General features: G+C 40.7%; 1 protein-coding gene across 13 annotated transcripts in view; it reads right to left on the reverse strand.

Moving 5' to 3' along the window:
• Window positions 1-3,267: 3,267 nt before the first annotated feature.
• Window positions 3,268-17,723, reverse strand: part of adgrb1a (adhesion G protein-coupled receptor B1a) — a 169,301-nt gene continuing 154,845 nt past the window's right edge. For 12 of the 13 annotated variants that reach the window (XM_069702081.1, XM_069702090.1, XM_069702089.1 and 9 more), the window contains 7 exons: window positions 13,830-14,001; window positions 12,154-12,249; window positions 12,014-12,053; window positions 9,633-10,294; window positions 7,890-7,925; window positions 7,501-7,659; window positions 3,268-5,145 (listed from right to left, as the gene is read on the reverse strand). In XM_069702081.1, the coding sequence (XP_069558182.1) occupies window positions 4,951-5,145; window positions 7,501-7,659; window positions 7,890-7,925; window positions 9,633-10,294; window positions 12,014-12,053; window positions 12,154-12,249; window positions 13,830-14,001 (1,360 nt within the window). In that variant the 3' untranslated portion in view covers window positions 3,268-4,950. The remainder of the gene's footprint in view (window positions 5,146-7,500; window positions 7,660-7,889; window positions 7,926-9,632; window positions 10,295-12,013; window positions 12,054-12,153; window positions 12,250-13,829; window positions 14,002-17,723) is intronic. The other variant, XM_069702091.1, reaches the window with a different exon arrangement.

The raw sequence follows: 17,723 nt of genomic DNA on the forward strand, positions 1-17,723 counted from the left end.
TCCTGCTTCTGCCAGTTTGTTTCCTTTTTTCCATCGGCCTTCTACCTTGTTAAGATATCTTAACTCAGCTCAGTGAGAATATAGTTTAAGGCTGAATGCATGTTTTGATGTGGACTGTCTGCATAGGTCACCCAGCTACCCACCGTCAGTTTATCTAATAAAACCAGGCTACCAATCTACACACACACACACACACACACACACACACACACACACACACACACACACACACACACACACACACACACACACACACACACACACAGAGTACATTATTATTTATATTTGATTTGTTATATTACCATCTTATATTATTTTTGTTCGTACCTGTTGTTTACGCAGCTTTCTGTTCACACAGACTTTTAAACATTGCCATTGTGCTCCTTTGGCTCCAATTTTCAACCAATCACTGTACGACTACGATTGTTCCCATTGCAACGGGGTCGAGTAACCAGGCAGCTGCAGGAGTTAAAAAAGCATCTACAAAACATAATTACAGGAACAAAAAGGTTCTAAATTCCCCCAAAATTGCATGAAGAAGAGGGAAGTGCTGTCCTCTGACAACCATCGATATAATTAAATGAAGCTTGTAAATTCCCTTATTCATTATTTTAATTATATTGTTAGAGTTAATTAAATTAGCAATGCATTAAGAAATGTTAGCTTATGATGACATTGTTGTCTGCTAAAAGTACACAGCTTAACCAATGTCATTTACTTGGCCATTGCCAGCCTGAGAAACATCACATGCCGGTGCTGGCATTGAAGGCTCTCCATCTCCTTGATTAAATGACGACAAAAAAAAAGACAATAGAAGGAATTTTCTGGCTTGATTTTTCAGCTTTGGTACAATCTGCAGCTCTCACGGTTGCTAGGTGACAGGAGCGGCGCTACCGTATAGGCAGGAACAGCTGGTTCAGCAAATATTAGACCAGATCGGTTTGCAGCCCATGAATTGGGATCGAGCTATCGGCAAACCAGCGACGTGCAGTGACTTCCTGGAGTTTCTGTTGGTTGCCTGGCAACCTGACCATAAGGACTGCAGAGGGTCACCAGGGTAAAATATGACAAACAACTGTTACACATGCGATCAGCGAGTGCAAGCGTGGCGAACGTATGGGACACAAGTTAAAATAAGTGAACACCCAAATTACTTTTCAAAGAGGGACAGAGACATGGGATTCAAAAAGATGAAAAAAACAAACGTTGCCCATGCACACACATTTCTACAGGTAATTACCCTTGATTTTTTTTTTTACGATGTAACCAGCTATGGTTACTTCCTGTAGGACTCAGGATATTGTTCATATCCTGCAGCCTTACAGTCTGGCTATGAGTAGCTTGTCCCCAATGCTAGTGCAACTGATTAGTATTATTGGGCCCTATTTTAGTGCCCGGCGCAACACCAATCCTGCCGCGTTGGTATTTTCATGCAGTATATTGGAATGTTCTTTGTTCACTTTGACATTAAATTTATACCAGTGTTTGCCGTCTCTAAGGCAGAGGCTTTTGTCTTTTTTCATTGAACCGCTTCCTACACTGGGCAGCGGTTCTCATCAAAGAGTTATTTAAAATAAGCCCATGATCGGCCCATGGAGGCCGCCTCGTACTGTAGTCCCTTAAATTTAACGACAAAGGCCTCAGCCTCTGGGACAAGTATGTCAGTTTCATCCTGTGTGATGTTTGGATGGCAGTGTTGGTCTGCTCCTTCTTCATTCATTAGAAACTGAAAGTGAATGAGAAGACCTGGTTTGATCAGCTATGATTAAAGTTGTCTGTTACACACCTAATTATTTATTCCTCCTACTTCACCACTGCACCACGCTGTATTCGCCAAAAATCCAACATGTTTGCCACACCTACTTGCGCCACTGGCACACCTGCGCTGCACCCAGCTGGTCAAAATATTTGAACTTTATTTTCATATATGTGGATTGTTTTACATTTATGTATGATACATGTTTTCATGTGCATTGAAAACTATTTTTGTGGAGCGAGTCTTTTAAATATATATTCCAAAATACATTGAAAAATGATTTCTTACGCATGCATTTCTTTTAGACTTATCTCACTATATGTGTTTGTGAGAGTGACCTTGGAGTTTACTACTCTACGAATAAACATCCAACCTCACTGTAGGTCGATCCATTCTATTTTGAATAACTGACCGTAGACAACTCTTGAAAAGAAATAAACAACAGTTTACTGAAAGGCTTTCAAAGCCAAATGTTTAACACATTTGGAACTGATATTTAAACAGAATAGAAAAAGCCTCTATAAATAAACAGTGCCCTGCAATCAGGCTGAAACAAAATCATCTCTACATAAATCAGCTGGCAAATTACTCAACAAAATACGCCCCTCTCAATGGACATCCAGAACATATGGGTGAAACTACAATATTTATCATCATTAATATGTTTTGAAGAGGGGCATAATTAAGAGGATGAGGAGCTCGCCGGTCTGATCTCCTCGGAGAGGTTGTTCTAGAGAGTGGGAGTCCCAACAGAAATACTTGTTGTACCAAGTTCTGCTCTCACTTCAATTTACACAGACACGCACGCATGAACATATTCTCAAATCAGCTACGATCAAGTAAGGAACTATGCAGTCAAGTCTGCAATACTGTTTCCCCTGGTTAACTAAACATACACCAGGATATGACCGGAGTCCCTCTCACTGGCGTCTGCTGTTTCCTGCCTGTGCTTCTGTCAGACCCCTCTACACCACTCAAACTAAAGGAACATTGAGTGTGATCTGGCAACACAAAACTATCTACACTCTATAAATGCCTCACTAACCAGTTCTTATTTTCCTCCTATGTTCATAAGGACTTACATTTTCTAATAGAGGCTCCAAAAATAAACTAAAGAAAATAAAATCCTCGCTCAATTCAAAACACTCAGCCCAGCATAATTGGCTTGCTAAGCTAACGTTAGCGAAGTGTATTACTATGAAATTAATGAGTCACTTTTTCTGACTTGATAACTCTTCTGCTATCATTTACACCACATTATAGTCCATCACAAATACACATTTCAATGTTTTTATAAACTAGTAAAAAAAAGCAACTGGCCCAAATTTTTTTAAGTTTCCAAGAATTGTGGAAAAGTGTCTTTGCAAAACAGGGCATCCGTCCAGCAAACAACAACAACAATCATGTTTCAGTATTAGGAAGAAATCCATTTCTCTAACACCAGGCTGAATGTATTGTGATTTCATGAATAATTATATGTGACAAAAATAAACACACTAGTGTTGTTTTATTATATAGATATGCTTTTATTAGAAATAAGACACATTCATTTTGTGCTCTGAAAACTGTACATTAATAAAGAGGTGACCCCAGTAAAATAAAAAGAGTGAGGGGAGGTGGGGAAGGTGTGCGTGGCAGGGTGGGGCGCAAATCAGTGTTCAGAGGAAGGTAGAGGGGGTCAGGGGTGGGCGGTCACGGTTTTTGATAAATACAGATCTGAGGGAGTGACTGGTGGTGAAATCAAAACACACACTGTTACATTGCGATACAGAACACTCACATAGTCCAGTACCCTGAAAGGACAGGGGGAGGGAATGGGAGGATCAGTATCAGAATAATCATGTTCATATTTATAATAATGATAACTATCCCCAAGCACAGTAAGAAAGATATTTATAGGCTAAAATCCATTCTGTAGAACTCTGTTGAAATAATTACAATGCTGTACATCAGGACTCCAAAAGAGCCTTGTGCTTTCTCTGTGTGCAACCACCGTCCCTCGGGCCCTCTCTGCCATGTATATATCACCTTGAAGCATTTTACCATATGTATTTATAAATCTAGTCATTTACTCATCTTCCAATACTCAACTCACGCACACGCACACGCACACGCACACGCACACACACACACACACACACACACACACACACACACACACACACACACACACACACACACACACACACACACACACACACTTCTTTCCTCAGTACCTTTGAAACACCATCATGTTTAGCATTTATTGTACCAAGCTTGCTTGTACATCAAGAAACTGACCCAAGCAAAGTGTGTTTGTTGAATGCGGCTCCTTTCCGGACGCGCTGACGTCCATGAGATTGAGGTTGAAGGCAGATTAGAGCGTAAAACCCGCCAGCCCACACTCCGGCAACTCTGAGGTGTCCGTCAATGAGAAGGCAACCTGCCGTTTTGGCTCGGGGGTGATGTCTTACATTTTCTTTTCACCACCTCTCCGTTTGCGTGTCAATGCAGGGCCGACCTTGCCCCACTTGTATCAGAGGAGGATAAGGGAGCTGGAGCCAAAAGGTCTGGGGTGAGTTGTTGGGGGGAGAGAGCAGCACTGAGGGGCACAGGGGTGAATGTTTGGCAGTCTGCCTCCTCAAAACCCTTGTTCATTTGTGTTGCCAAGACTGACGTTGAAAAAGAAAGAAAACAAGAGGCCTCTTGAGCAGCTCCTCAGGAAAAGAGAGAATGGAACAGTAATGCTACAATACACTCAACAGTGGAAAAAAAGAGACATAATCATGATTATTACATTGCAACCATTTAATACAGGGGTAAACATCGCATGATTACCTTTGTTATGCTGTTTATTACATGATCGTATGATGCACATATAGTCGCTTTATCTGCTACTTTGGCAATCTCTCTCCAATGTGAGCCAGCAGACCACGAAGATGACCAGTGTTTTGTTGACATCAAAACATCAAATAAAGCAATGTAGAAAGAGACACCGTGTTCCTGTTCTCTCTTTAATTGGCTAAATTGATTTTTTTTTTTGTGTTGATATTGTGACTCCCCTCCTCAATCTCCTCCCCCCTGACGTTCTCGCAGTGGGCTTCGTCCGCCCTTTGAGTAGAAGTACAGAGCAGGGCAGTGTGTGTGTGGTGTGTCTGCTTGTTTGTCTGAGAGCATTGGGGGAAAAAAAGAGGAGTTGTGGGCGTGTGAGGCCGTCACACCTCCGTCTGCAGGTCCATGATCTCCTGGCCTACGAGAGGAATGGTGGCACTGGTCTTCTCCCACTCCACCGTCTGCAGCTCCAGTGGGGAGGCTGCCACCGTCTCCAGGTCCTTCCTCACCCACGCTGGAGGGGAGTGTGTCTTCCGGATGCCTTCCCATGCCCTCTTACTTGGGGTTTGCTGCTTGTCCTGGTGGGAAGACGGAAAAAAGCACGTTTGTCTGACATCTTCATAAAATCTGAGATGAGCTTCAATTGTTTTGTTGCCATGTCACATTGCCATATATGTTGATTTCCTACATTTCTTAAAGGAATAATTGAACATTATAGAAACTATGCTCATTCAGTTGCTTGCCGATAATTAAACAAAAAGATCGCTCTCATGTTTGTGTTAAGAATGTAGCTGGAGAAAAGGTGATTAGCCTCACTTAGCATAAAGGCTGTAGACTGGGTAGAACAGTTTGTCTGGCTTTCTGAAGTTCAAAAATACCATCTATGAGCACTTGTAAAGATCAAGAATTTATGTGTTGCATCTCATTTGTTTAAACCATCTTTGTAGTTTATGTTTTGGGCCTACTTCTGCCTTATTTGACAAATAATTTATAATCACAGGAACATGGTTAATAGTTTAAACTCAAGTAGACACTTGTGAAATTAAATTAAAAATTAAATTCAATATATTACTTAGTTTATTGCTATGAAAATGAAGGATAATGAATGCATAATTTTGTTTCTTATTTTTGTGTGTGTGTTTTACTGGGATCTAAAGAAAATATGTATTTCATGTACACATGTTGCACTCAATGATAATGAAAATAAAAGGGGGATTGGACCATACTTATTGTATTACTTATTATTTACTCAACAGCAGAAGCAGCTATAAACATCTAATTTCACATATTTGTAGCTTTTGGGGTGATACAGACCTGAGTGTTGGCTAATGAGCAACTCGTTTCACTTGTAAGCAAATTGTAAATGCCGGCTTCCACACATCACTCAGCATTGCTCAAAATGGTTAATCCATACACAAACATAACTGAAAAGTTTTGGTTTGGAAGTTATGAGATGGAATTAACAGACAGCCATGAACAAAAAGAGGCAAATCCACACATTCTCAGAGTATTCCTCATAATCCCTCTTTTGACAAACTCTGTAAAATGGACATAAACTTGTGGATTCAATCATAAGTGGGTATATGCACAAACTAAATATACCAATAAGGGGTGGGGTGCATCTATGATTGTGGCTAAGGCACATCCTCAAAACACATCTTGTATGCACGGTGGAGAAGTAGTTCTCTCTGCCTCTTCCACTCCGCTTTTATGTGGTTGTTGAAAAGAAGCTAATTTTGTGTAATTCTGCAAAACCATTGCACATATCTGATTCATGAAGTTGGACTTACACCTGACTCCAAAGCTGTTAAACAAACAGAGCTCATGGGCTTTTGCAGCAGAAGTAAATGGAAATCATCTGCCGCCATTGAAAGACTGCAGCTACAAAGCCAACATGGATCCACTTCAGTCCCTGCTGTTTGGCGTTGAGCTCGACACTAGTTGCCACTGATCCAGTCCCAACCTAGTTTCCCACAAAGATTTAAGGTTCACACTCGTCTTCTGAACGAGGAAAGTTTATCTGTGCTCACTTTAAGTTAAACGTATGTACGTACAAGCAGGATTTGTCAAATTTGAAGTAGTTTGGAGCCAATCTTGGGCAGGCGTCTTGTGTCCAGCAATATACAGATATTGGATTTGTCAGGGAGTGAACGAAGATGTCACTTTTACACTTTTTACATGTTTTGAAGCATGTCTGTACGGGGCCTTTGAACTAATGGCCATAGTTTAACAGTAGAGTATATATATATATATATATATATATATATATATATATATATATATACAGTTTACTTATATCCGAGACTTGTGATTCAGAAGTTGACTCTTGATACCAAATTTGATATCAATAGCAATGAGTCAACCAAATGTATTTGGACATGCATTGATATGCTTTGAAACATTTGAGGTGTTTCCTCCTTTTGTTCTAAATGTTCTGTGAAACCGTTTGCATATTTGGGTTTTTGTCACCAATCATCTGAATCAAATGTAAAATATCTCCATTCATGACTTCAGGTTCTGTTGCTGTTATTGTCCATTGTCTTCATATACGGTGCCTTCATTACCGACGGTCCCATAGACAAACATACTTTTTTTTGGAATTCCGTACCGAAAGATGGATTCTTCTTACGTCCCGACCCACTTAAAATTTGAGTAGCATGTATTTTGCTAGAGCCAAGGCTGCTTGCTCAACATTTGGAGATGTGTTTTGGCAAAGGTTGTAGTTGTAGTTTGTATGCCTACCCACAATATGTCCCTACATGACCCCACAGGCACTAACACTGTAAGCAGTTACAAAATGCAATCTTTAAAATATCTGCGCTAAACAGGCAACTCCGCACAAGTGTGGCAATTTGTGCTCATCATAAGAGGAAAGGGGAACATTAGGTATTGGGGAGGGGAGGGGCAGAACAGAATAAAGTTGAACTCTTTACACTCATGTTGGTCTTGTCGCTGCTGGCAGAGGACACACTCCATCTTTTGGCAGCTTTGGCGTCAACAGGTGGAGATTCTCTATCCTTGTCTGCACTGTGAATCTTCCTGTTCAGGTCCTGAAACATGTCCTGGTGGCGTTTCCGGGTGTGCATTATTTTCTACACAGGAACATTGCACATTACGTACAAGGTAAACAGCACAGGCTACCATCAGTCCTACTTTACACCCCTTATCCCTCTAAAAACCTCTAATCTCAAGACCACAGTCAAACGCAAACTTTGAAAAATAAATCTATGCAAAAATCAAGAGGTCTGAATAGCTAAGAGACATTTCAGCTTTTTGGTCTAAGTCTAGAAAGCTCTGCAGGAATCAAAGAGACTAAAATTACCTCAAAGTCAAGCTCTGCATAGCGTGATTTTCGTCTCTGGGGGGGAGATGAGACAGAGAGATTAAAGATGTGTCTTGATATTGTGTGCCTTACGAGCAGAACTGCTCAAGTGTTTTTCAGTGCTTTCTTGTGTATGTCCACATCCGTCAGTTAAGAAAGGGTGTTTCGAGGACTCAGAGGAGAGGAGTGAGTCATGGGGGAGGAGACAAGGTTCGCTGCTGGTCATTCTGACCCTGTTGGCACAATTTTGCAGTTAACAGATTGTGACCGAATGACCTTTAAGTCCTCCGTCACGGAGTGGTGAAGGAAAACATGACCTTCAGGCTGCATGGTTGCTGTGGCAGCTGCCGCCTCACACGGCATTATGGAAGTATGTTTTGCCCTGAAGTGAAAAGACACCAGCAGGCAGATGTCTGGGCCGCTGTGTGCCGATCGCCATGTCGTCTCATCATGCAACTGCTGTCTGCACGAGGAGCTGTGTTGAAACTAACCTTTTCAAAGATGCTGTCCTTAAATGGGGCCAGAAAAGGCTGAAATATTTCTGGTGATGCAGTGTTTGTTGTGAATGAAATCGGGGGGGATTGGTGGTCAGATCGGAGATAACCCGAGCAATGAAGGCATTGCTTCTCTGGGAGATTCAAGTAATAATCCTTTTATTGAGTCCTAAAAACAAATATTCAGTTTATTAATGTAAGCCTTCCTCATTGATCATAGCTGTTAATTATTTCTTCATGGAATGCTGTGTTGGTCAAATGCAACATTTGCATTTGCAATGGCTTTCTGCAATGATTTCTATCCCACAGGCAACCTATGGGACAGAAATCATTGCAGAAAGCCGTTCCTTTAGTTTACCATATAAATGGCTCCAATTCATCCAAAACAACACACAGCGCACTGTCATGATAAGCAGCGTCATTCATGGAGAGAAACACAGCAGCTAATTTTGAGTTAAACTCTAATGTGCCTGTATTGAAAGAGTGATAATAAAGAGGACTTATGATGAAAACAAAGCGATGTTTACCACAGTGATACTACCATAAATTCTCAAACAGAAGTCAGTAAAAATCATCATGGCAGGTAGGATTATCTGAGTTAAAATATCAAATGTGGTGAACTCTCCATAAGGTCCATTTCTAAAGCACTAAACCCATCGCAGCAAGCGTCAATATTCTCATGTTGTACTCACCACCTTGTTGTTTAACAGAAATACTCCTTTTATTCACTAATTTATTCCTATCACTTTTTGTCTATATTTGTAACAACTGTTGTCGAAAGTCAGCACATCCAGCAGATTATGACCACTGAGCTGCTTGAAGGTCTTTCTCAGTTTTATTGAGAAATTTAACAGTGCTATGAATAAAAGCGTATTCATTGGGAAGAGTATTTCAGTTAAAAAGAGAAGAGTGGGGAACAATTCGGAACTTATCAAGAAAATTGGAACTTGGTTGAAGAGTTGTATTTCATTGACAGCAAAAACCATCAACAGCGAAGTAAAACAGGTCCACATCAGAAAACGTACTAAAATAGAACGTGATTCAGTAATAATTCAGGGAAATTAAAAATACGGCCCCTCTCTAATATAAGCCAGGTTTGGTTTTGTTCTGCAATGCTCAAAAATATTTGAGAATTTATGATACAGAGTACAAAACACAACTTTTTATGACGTCTCATTTTAAATATGAAGTATGATGCGGATAAGGCATTACCGTAACAATAATATGCTTTTCAGTTTAGTGGTCTTACCTCCAGTGAGCTCATAGACAGTGTGGAGATGGTCTCACTCTTTGACATCACACCAGAGTTTCCGGACTCTCCCCCATCACACATGCTGTTGACCACCTGGGAGTCTCTGGGCATGTTCTGCAGATTGTGTGCAGGTGAGTCTCTGTCAGAGCATGACACACTGACCTGGTCAGCAGGCAGGCTCTTCAGCCCAAAGCCAGGCACCGGCTCTCCACTGGCAGGGTTAGCTAGGTGGATGAGCCTGGTCTGAGGCAGCTGTTCAATGCCGATGTTATACTTGGCCGTCTGCTCCTCTTTCCCCTTGCCAGGTTTCAGGGTGCCTGTGTTGTTTGTTGGTAGAATGACGTATCCCGGGCCTTTGCCAGCGCCCTCCGAGCTGCTGCCCTCGCCATTCCCTCGAGGCAGATCTCCGTCCAGCTGCTTGAAGAGCTCTCCGTCACAGATGTAAATGGATTTGGCGCCCGGCAGCTCGGTGCTTATTCCTTTCGTGGCGCCCTTCTCCCTGCGCAGTGTCAAAGTGTGGCTGGTGTAGTCCGCCACATTCTGGAGGTGAACCTTGGCCATGCTGGCCGGCATGGTGTTAAAGTTCGAACCCTTCTGAAGGGTGAGCGTCCCGGCGGAGGCCTTTTCCTCCCCCTGGAGGGATGAGCGCTTCATGGTACCTAGAAACAACAGAAAGACAGAAAAGCCATGTGAGATAAAGGGCCTGATTTACCTACCCGGGTACCCTGAGACCAAAAAAAAACAGCTGGATAAGCATTGTGTGTCCTGGTTCATGTAAAGACATTAAACAGATTTATCATGCACCATGTAAAACAAGTACTATCGCTCCAGCATGTTCAGTATCTATCTCGGTGTCCTTCCAGTTGGACGTGCCCAGAAAACCTCCAACGGAAGGCGCCGAGGAGTCATCCTAATCAGATGCCTGAACCACCTCAACTGGTCCCTAAACGCGTAGAAGTAGCAGCTCGAGCTTGCTCTGGATGTCAGGGCTCTGTACCCTATCTGGACAGCTCAGCCCGACAACCCTGCAGACGGATTTCAATTCAGCCGCTTGTATCCGCAATCTCATTCTTTCAGTCTCTACCCAAAGCTCACGACTATAGGTGAGGGGAGGTGAGTGTAGATCGACTGCTAAATCCCCCTTCGGTAAAAGGGTCCGGTGCAACGTTTGCTTTACTGCTGACACCACACTAATCCGTCTGTCAATCTGCCCTCATTCGTGAACAAGACCCCGAGACATTTCAAATTCTTCACCTGACGGCAGGCACTCCCAACCCAAAGGGAGCAATCCACCATTTTCCGGTAGTGAACCATGCCCTCAGACTTAGAGGTCCTAACTTTCATCCCAGCCATTTCACAGCGGCTGCAAACCGCCTCAGTGCATGCTGAAGGTCATGGTCTGATGAGGCCAACAGAACCACATCATCTGCAAAAAGCAAAGAAGGGATTCCCAAACCACCAAACCGGACATTCTCCTCGCTGTAGCTGCACCTTGAAATCCTGTCCATGAAAATTACAAACGGGATTGGTGACAAGCGACAACCCTGGCGGAGGTCAACACCCGCAGGAAATATGTCAGACTTTGTGCCGAAAATACTCACAATTCTCATTACGGTTGTATATGAACAGCTCTAGTGAGTTATTTTTATCCAAAATATCAAAACTTTTAATAAAAACATGGCTGACAAGGAGCCTGACTTGGGGCATGTTGGCTTAAGGCGGCATTCATATCCCGTACCAAGTCTAGACTGAGAAACAACATCAGACACCGCTCCATTGTAAATATCCAGTGATCGTCCTCTGTGGTCCCTCCTCCTACTTGACACATACAAAGAAACAAAACAGCCATCATTCTCCGTTCTTTTCTCGATCAGGCCTGTCTCTGTCTCAATAGCTTTTCTGCTCCAGATGCTTGTCTTGATATCCTGTCTCAAGAGATAATCAGATTTTCACTCCCAGCAGATTTCAGAGTGAGCTAGTATCTGATGCAGCAGGGTCGGGAGGGACTTAATTATACAGCGGCAGTGTAGGAGAGACTCAGACAGCCCTATTTATCTGCATATAACTGCTCAGCACACATTCATCCCAGTCCCATCAGCCACGGCTAAACTGCGTTATGCAGCAATAATGTGCTGCATCTCTTGTCAAAACATCTTCATGGCAAAGGGAGGCTGCTGTGATGTTTATTGTACAGCTCAAGTGCAGAATTGAGCGGGAACATGCCCCACATCTGTTCCGACAACACGGAGGGATTTGAAGTAGTGGAAATACAAAGAGGAGGCACAAAGAGACATCTGTAATTTCCGAGCAGCAGTCCCCGGAGTCAAATCACATGCACACACAAACACAAGCTGAAACACGGTCAGCATGGAGCTTACCTGATCTGCAAGCCATATCCACATCTTTCTCAAAGTCAGTCTGAGGGCGGAAATAATAAATATTATATTAAGTTTGCACATCTTGCCGATAATTGATAATACATCCTGAAAAGTGAAAATAAGCAGATGGCTCTTCATACCATGAGCTGAGCATGGCCGTTCTGGAAAGACCCTCCTGAATCCCCATTAGCGTCTTCCTGCCGGTCCACCACACGACATTTCACCGCCTCTTGAACCTGCACAAAACAATGAGGGCACAGATCACGATCTCAGTACAGGTACGATATTAAAATATCAGTTCAAAAATAATGAGTGGCCTTTCATAAAGAAAGGTGAAAATCCAAAGCCTTTATAGGCTTTAGAGGCAAAGATGTTCATTAAACCACATAACACAAAAGGTGGCCAGTCTGGGCTACAAGTTTGTCCTAATGGCAGCACTTCAAGCTAAAGGTCATGTTGTTCATTAAATCAAAATGCTTCACCCCAAGGGTACAATGAATGTCCTCGGGGAGTGCCATGGCCATCTGCACCCTTGCAGCTGGACCTAATGAATTTTGAGATTATGGACCTCGTCGACCATAACGGCCGTCGTCAAGAAGGATTCTCATCATTTTGAATATTTATTTATTTTTCACTTCAGTTCAGTTTTGCCATTCTTTTTCATCAGTTAGGTTATTGAAAATGCCGTTTTCAAGACTTGTGCAGAGGCGAACCTAAATGCGCTTCGATGGACGGAACAGCACAGCAGGGGTGTATTTACAAAAATAATTACAACTTTTTTTATTTATTTTTTTTATGAATCATTACGATTTTGTTAATTATATCTAAAATTAATATGACTCTTGTCTATTGAAGTGCATGCGAATCAGGCGTGCAGCAGGGAGCCAAAGCTCGTGGATAATAGTGGTGGAAAGCAACAATTGTGTTGTTGCCGGGGAGAAACTTGCCTATTTTCAATGCGCTGTGAGTGGCCACATAGTCATGTTGAAGAACTTAAGTGCCATAGCGGCACACTTTAAACCTTTTCCACTGAAGGTAATGCACGTTGAAGTAGTGTTGACAGTCCGGCCTGTCTGGGGGAAGAATTCCTGAAGCATTGTAAGGGTCTCTGTTGCAGAGAGTTTGGAGTCATAGATTATTCCAATTTATAGTGTTCATCCAACTGGAGATATGTGATGACAGTCTGGGAATGAAATGGTTATTGAGTAAATTATTGACATTTGGCTTGAAGGTGATGCTAAAGCTAACATGAAAAACATGATTGAAGATTAGCGGTTTATTCCCTGGAAATATGGATGTGCATAATAAACTTTACAGTGAGGGTATGGTTTGGTGAGGAAAGGTTAGGGTTTGAAAAAAACAAAACAAACATGAGGATACACTGTAAGGCATTGGTCACCAACCATAAAAGAAGCTGGTTTGGGTGGAGCTCAGCTAAGTGAATACATGTTACAAAACATGAGCAGATCACAAGACACTTTCATTTGGTCAAAGTACCTCAGAGGAAAAGAGGTTGGACACCCCTGGTCTAAGGATGCATCACTGACCAAGGACCATCATGACCATGTTGATCAGGGGGGAACTTTCTTAGGAATCATTCTCTTCTATCTGCAAGTCTTGTCAACTTCTGTCAAAATTGGCATGAAGTTTTGTTTTCAATACATCTCAAAGTAATTTTTGGACTGATAAACTGACGTACCAACATAACCATCTGCTGTCAGTACAAATTTGATTCTGGCCTGTGTCAGCATTGAGTGATAATGCACAGTGTTCATGGAAAAATCTTAAATTGTGAGTGAGTTTTCATACAAGGTACCTCTCTGCGAAGGATGCAGTGCACCATGACAATGACAAAACCTTCCAGTGAATCAAATACTGCAAAAAGGATCTGGAAGAGCGCAGAGCGCCGGTCAGTGATGGCCAAGACAGCTGACATCCACGTGAGGGCCAGGAGAGGCAAAACTACACAGGAGCTCCACAATGATGCCCTGCAGGATGGGAAGAAAACCACAGTCAGGAGCAGCACTCATGGACATTTGTTATCATTATACTGTAAAACATTTCATATTTTTCAATAACTAAGATTCAAATATTTGTTTTAATATCTAAGGCAATTTTCTATAGAAAATAATTCCAAGAGATAAACTCGATTCCTTTTCCTTTGTGACAGCAATACAGAATGAAATGCTTCACATAATATCAAACTAATCTCCTTCTTGCCCTTCATTAGCTGTCCATCCTGTTAGCATACTGTTAGCAGCCTTCAACTTTAACCATGCATAAATACATAACATCACAACAAATAATTATGTTATCATCACAAACAAAAACATACATCCATTATCTGCAGATATATATGTTTGTAATTCACATATATTACATGCATGTATGTTTAAGATGATTCAATCAAACCATAGAGGATCTAGTGCCACAGGAAAGAGAGGAAGGGAGCGAGGGTGAGCAGTGGAGAAAAAAACAATAGTAATGAGGCTGAAACAGAATACAGAGACAAAGGAGGACAGAGAGAGAGAGAGAGAGAGAGAGAGAGAGTCTGAAAAGTGTCATTCCTGCCGTTCTTGCTCCCACTTTGCTGTTCTTTGTTTTCGGACTCATTCCATCTGTTCTAATGTTAGCAATAGGAATTTATGAGGACAATAACTACTCTTGATGTGACTGCTGCAAAATAATATTTCCCTCAACTCCTCTTACTAAACACAATCAGCAGGTTTGGTTTTAGTTGAAGAAAATTCCAGAGGTGGAAAAAGTAGGTACCAAAAAAAAACATGCTAAATGCAACAGTTCCACTTCCACATCACCAATTCCATCAATATAAGTCATTTTATACCAAAGAACATTTTTCTCTCAGCAGCTGGTCCTTTCCACTTGATCAGTGTTAAGCTGCTGTCAAAAACACTTCATATGGGTGTTTCATATTATAACTACACTCAGAAAGAGTATAGTTATCTCATGACCATCGTGCTGCTACAATATTGTTGACGTCTATAAACTGTGCAGGAAGTGTTCCGATTCACTGACAAGAACTTAACTCTGATCCAAAAAACTGCAAAGTAGAAAGGACTGGAATTAATTGTTGAGCGAGGGCGAGAAACAATTTAGCTAAAAAACAGAAATTCTGACATTGTTGTTGATGCTATTAAGCATTGCTATTCCTACACAGATGAAGGTATTTCATTGTTTTGTTAGTTTTCAATGTACTGCTGGCATTATAAAGGAACAAATAAACTGAAAAAGGGTGAATCGCCTTACATTAAAATGCCCGAACACCTTAAACTGTCTGCGTCAACATCTGGACTGTAATTATAACTAATGTTTGAAGCGGGCACACGCTTCCCTCAAAACATTACAAATCACTGCATGAGGACACAATCACTACAAATCACACAGTAACAAAGATTTAAGGGTGGTGGAGGCATTCGAGGTGGGGGGGTGCCAGTGTCATTATTTACTCTCTGTCAAGATAATTTTCTTACAGACAAGACAAAATTAGTTTTATTAAAATATAGAATAAAACTACTTGTAAAGCTCTAATAAAAAAGCTTTTCACACCACCCACTTACAATTTCTTTCAAAGGAAATCCCGTTATGATTAGATTGTGTCTATTTGTCATGTGTTTTTGTTTAAATGCCATCTTGATCAATAATGTCATTTTCTTAAGTTTATTATCTAGTTTTCATTCAATTAGTTATTTTGCAGAGTAACATATGAAACATAAATGTTTTCCTGGAGAATGTAGTTGTGTAAAAAAAAAAAAGGAAAACCACAAAGTGGAGATGTAAAAATTCTACACAACTCAATTGAAAGCTGCTTTCCACCTCTGGTATTAAACTGTGCTAAGCTAACAGTATTTGTTTTTGCTGATGTTGAGCATAATTTTCCTTCAATTCATTTAAAAAATTGGATGCATCCTGTTATGTGAAGACTTTTCCACCTTCCTCACAGTAACACTCTGGAGCACATTATCATTACATCAACAATACTTTTGGCATTAAAGTGGTCAGAGTCCAGTACTGCATTCAAAAGGGCTGAAACCTATCCAAAGGACAATTCCAGTTATTTTCAGCCTGGACCTTGTTTTTATTGTTATTGAATGTTATTTGACAGGGAATGCTGTCCTCCATGACAATCCAACATTAAGTAAAACCAGAAGATGATTCCATCATAGATCTCTTGACCACACCCATATGGTATTAGAAAGGCTGGTATATGATCATATTTACGGTATTTTCAGTGACTAAAATCTGCTGACTCAGTTTAAACTTTCAACAGTTTTTAGCTCTGGCTGACAACACGATGTTCATCTGGCGTTACGAAACATGTCAACACAAGCATGACTTTATGTTGCATTATGTATGCATAACGATGTTGGCTGCGTTACACAAAAACAATCTATTCTACAGCTGGTATTTAAAATAGAGGCTGACGTAACTTTAAATCATGGCCTAGATTTAACACTGTTATTTGAATATTTTGAGTATCTAACTGTTCTACTGAGACATATGTATTTAATTTAGAAAGATACTCTGCAGTGGACACAGAAAATACATAATACGCAGGAAAGAAACAGAATCAGGGGTAGGAATAACCGGATTGGGATGGAACGTGGTTGGCAACAATATAAGTTGTTGAGACCAGGGAAGATATTATTATTTGAACATTTGAAAGTGTTGCTTTAAATTTATGTAAATATATGGTTATCCCTTTTTAAAAAACTCTGTAATTAATCATTAACGGGTGAGACAGGATTGGGAGGAACAATGATGACATCAGGACAGGACGAGGTTGGCAACAACAAAAGTCATGAGTACATGATAAAGCTTGAAGAAAAATTATCTAAACATTTAAAATTGTGTTATTTTAACAATTGTATTCAGATCTATCCATAGTATTCACAAAATTGGTCTGTAGTCAGTATGTGAAATTTGCATATATATATATATATATATATATAATATGCTGGACTTAAAAAAAAAAATCGGAATTACAGCAGCTAGATAGGGATAGGACGAGGTTAATAACAACATATGTTATGCAACCATAATGGAACTGGGAGACACATTCATATTTAAATATTCAAAATGGTTTCATCATAGAGTCACCCATAAAATTTAGAGATAACCCTTAAGAAACTGATAATATAGCCTATTTCCAGAGTAAATGATCGTGACAGGACAAAGTTGGCAACAACATAAGTAATCGGACCAGAAAAACCTATGTTTATGCATACATAATACACATGTATTTAAAGCTACCAATGAACCAATTGATATTGTATTTCAATATTGGAAATACACATACATCCATGAAACAGAATTAGGAGGAGAAGTGAGGGAATCAAGCTATACAGTACCAGTCAAAAGTTTGGACACACCTGCTATAGAAATAACACAAATAGAATTATAAAGACAGCAAGAGAGCAAAAAAAAACCTAAAATGTAAAAAATTGTAGTGTTTAGGATTTTTACGCAATTCATAGTTATGTCTGCACAGGGGTGGATCAACAAGTTCAGAGACTGCTCATGTTGTGTGTGATAGCACCCTGATGTGCACAGAGCTCAGAGAAATTACAACCTTCGTACTCCAAATTTGGTCACTTTCTGTCAGCACAGCATGACAATTTCAGCCTTAGTCTTTCAGCTGCACCTCTTGCAGTAAAAGCAGACGGTGGAGCAAATACACAAATTTGGCTTA

Source organism: Brachyistius frenatus, unplaced genomic scaffold (genome assembly GCF_029030835.1).
Source record: "Brachyistius frenatus isolate BFR_SWC_R1_liver_20210118 unplaced genomic scaffold, ASM2903083v1 Contig_40, whole genome shotgun sequence".
Classification (NCBI taxonomy): Eukaryota; Metazoa; Chordata; class Actinopteri; family Embiotocidae; genus Brachyistius; species Brachyistius frenatus.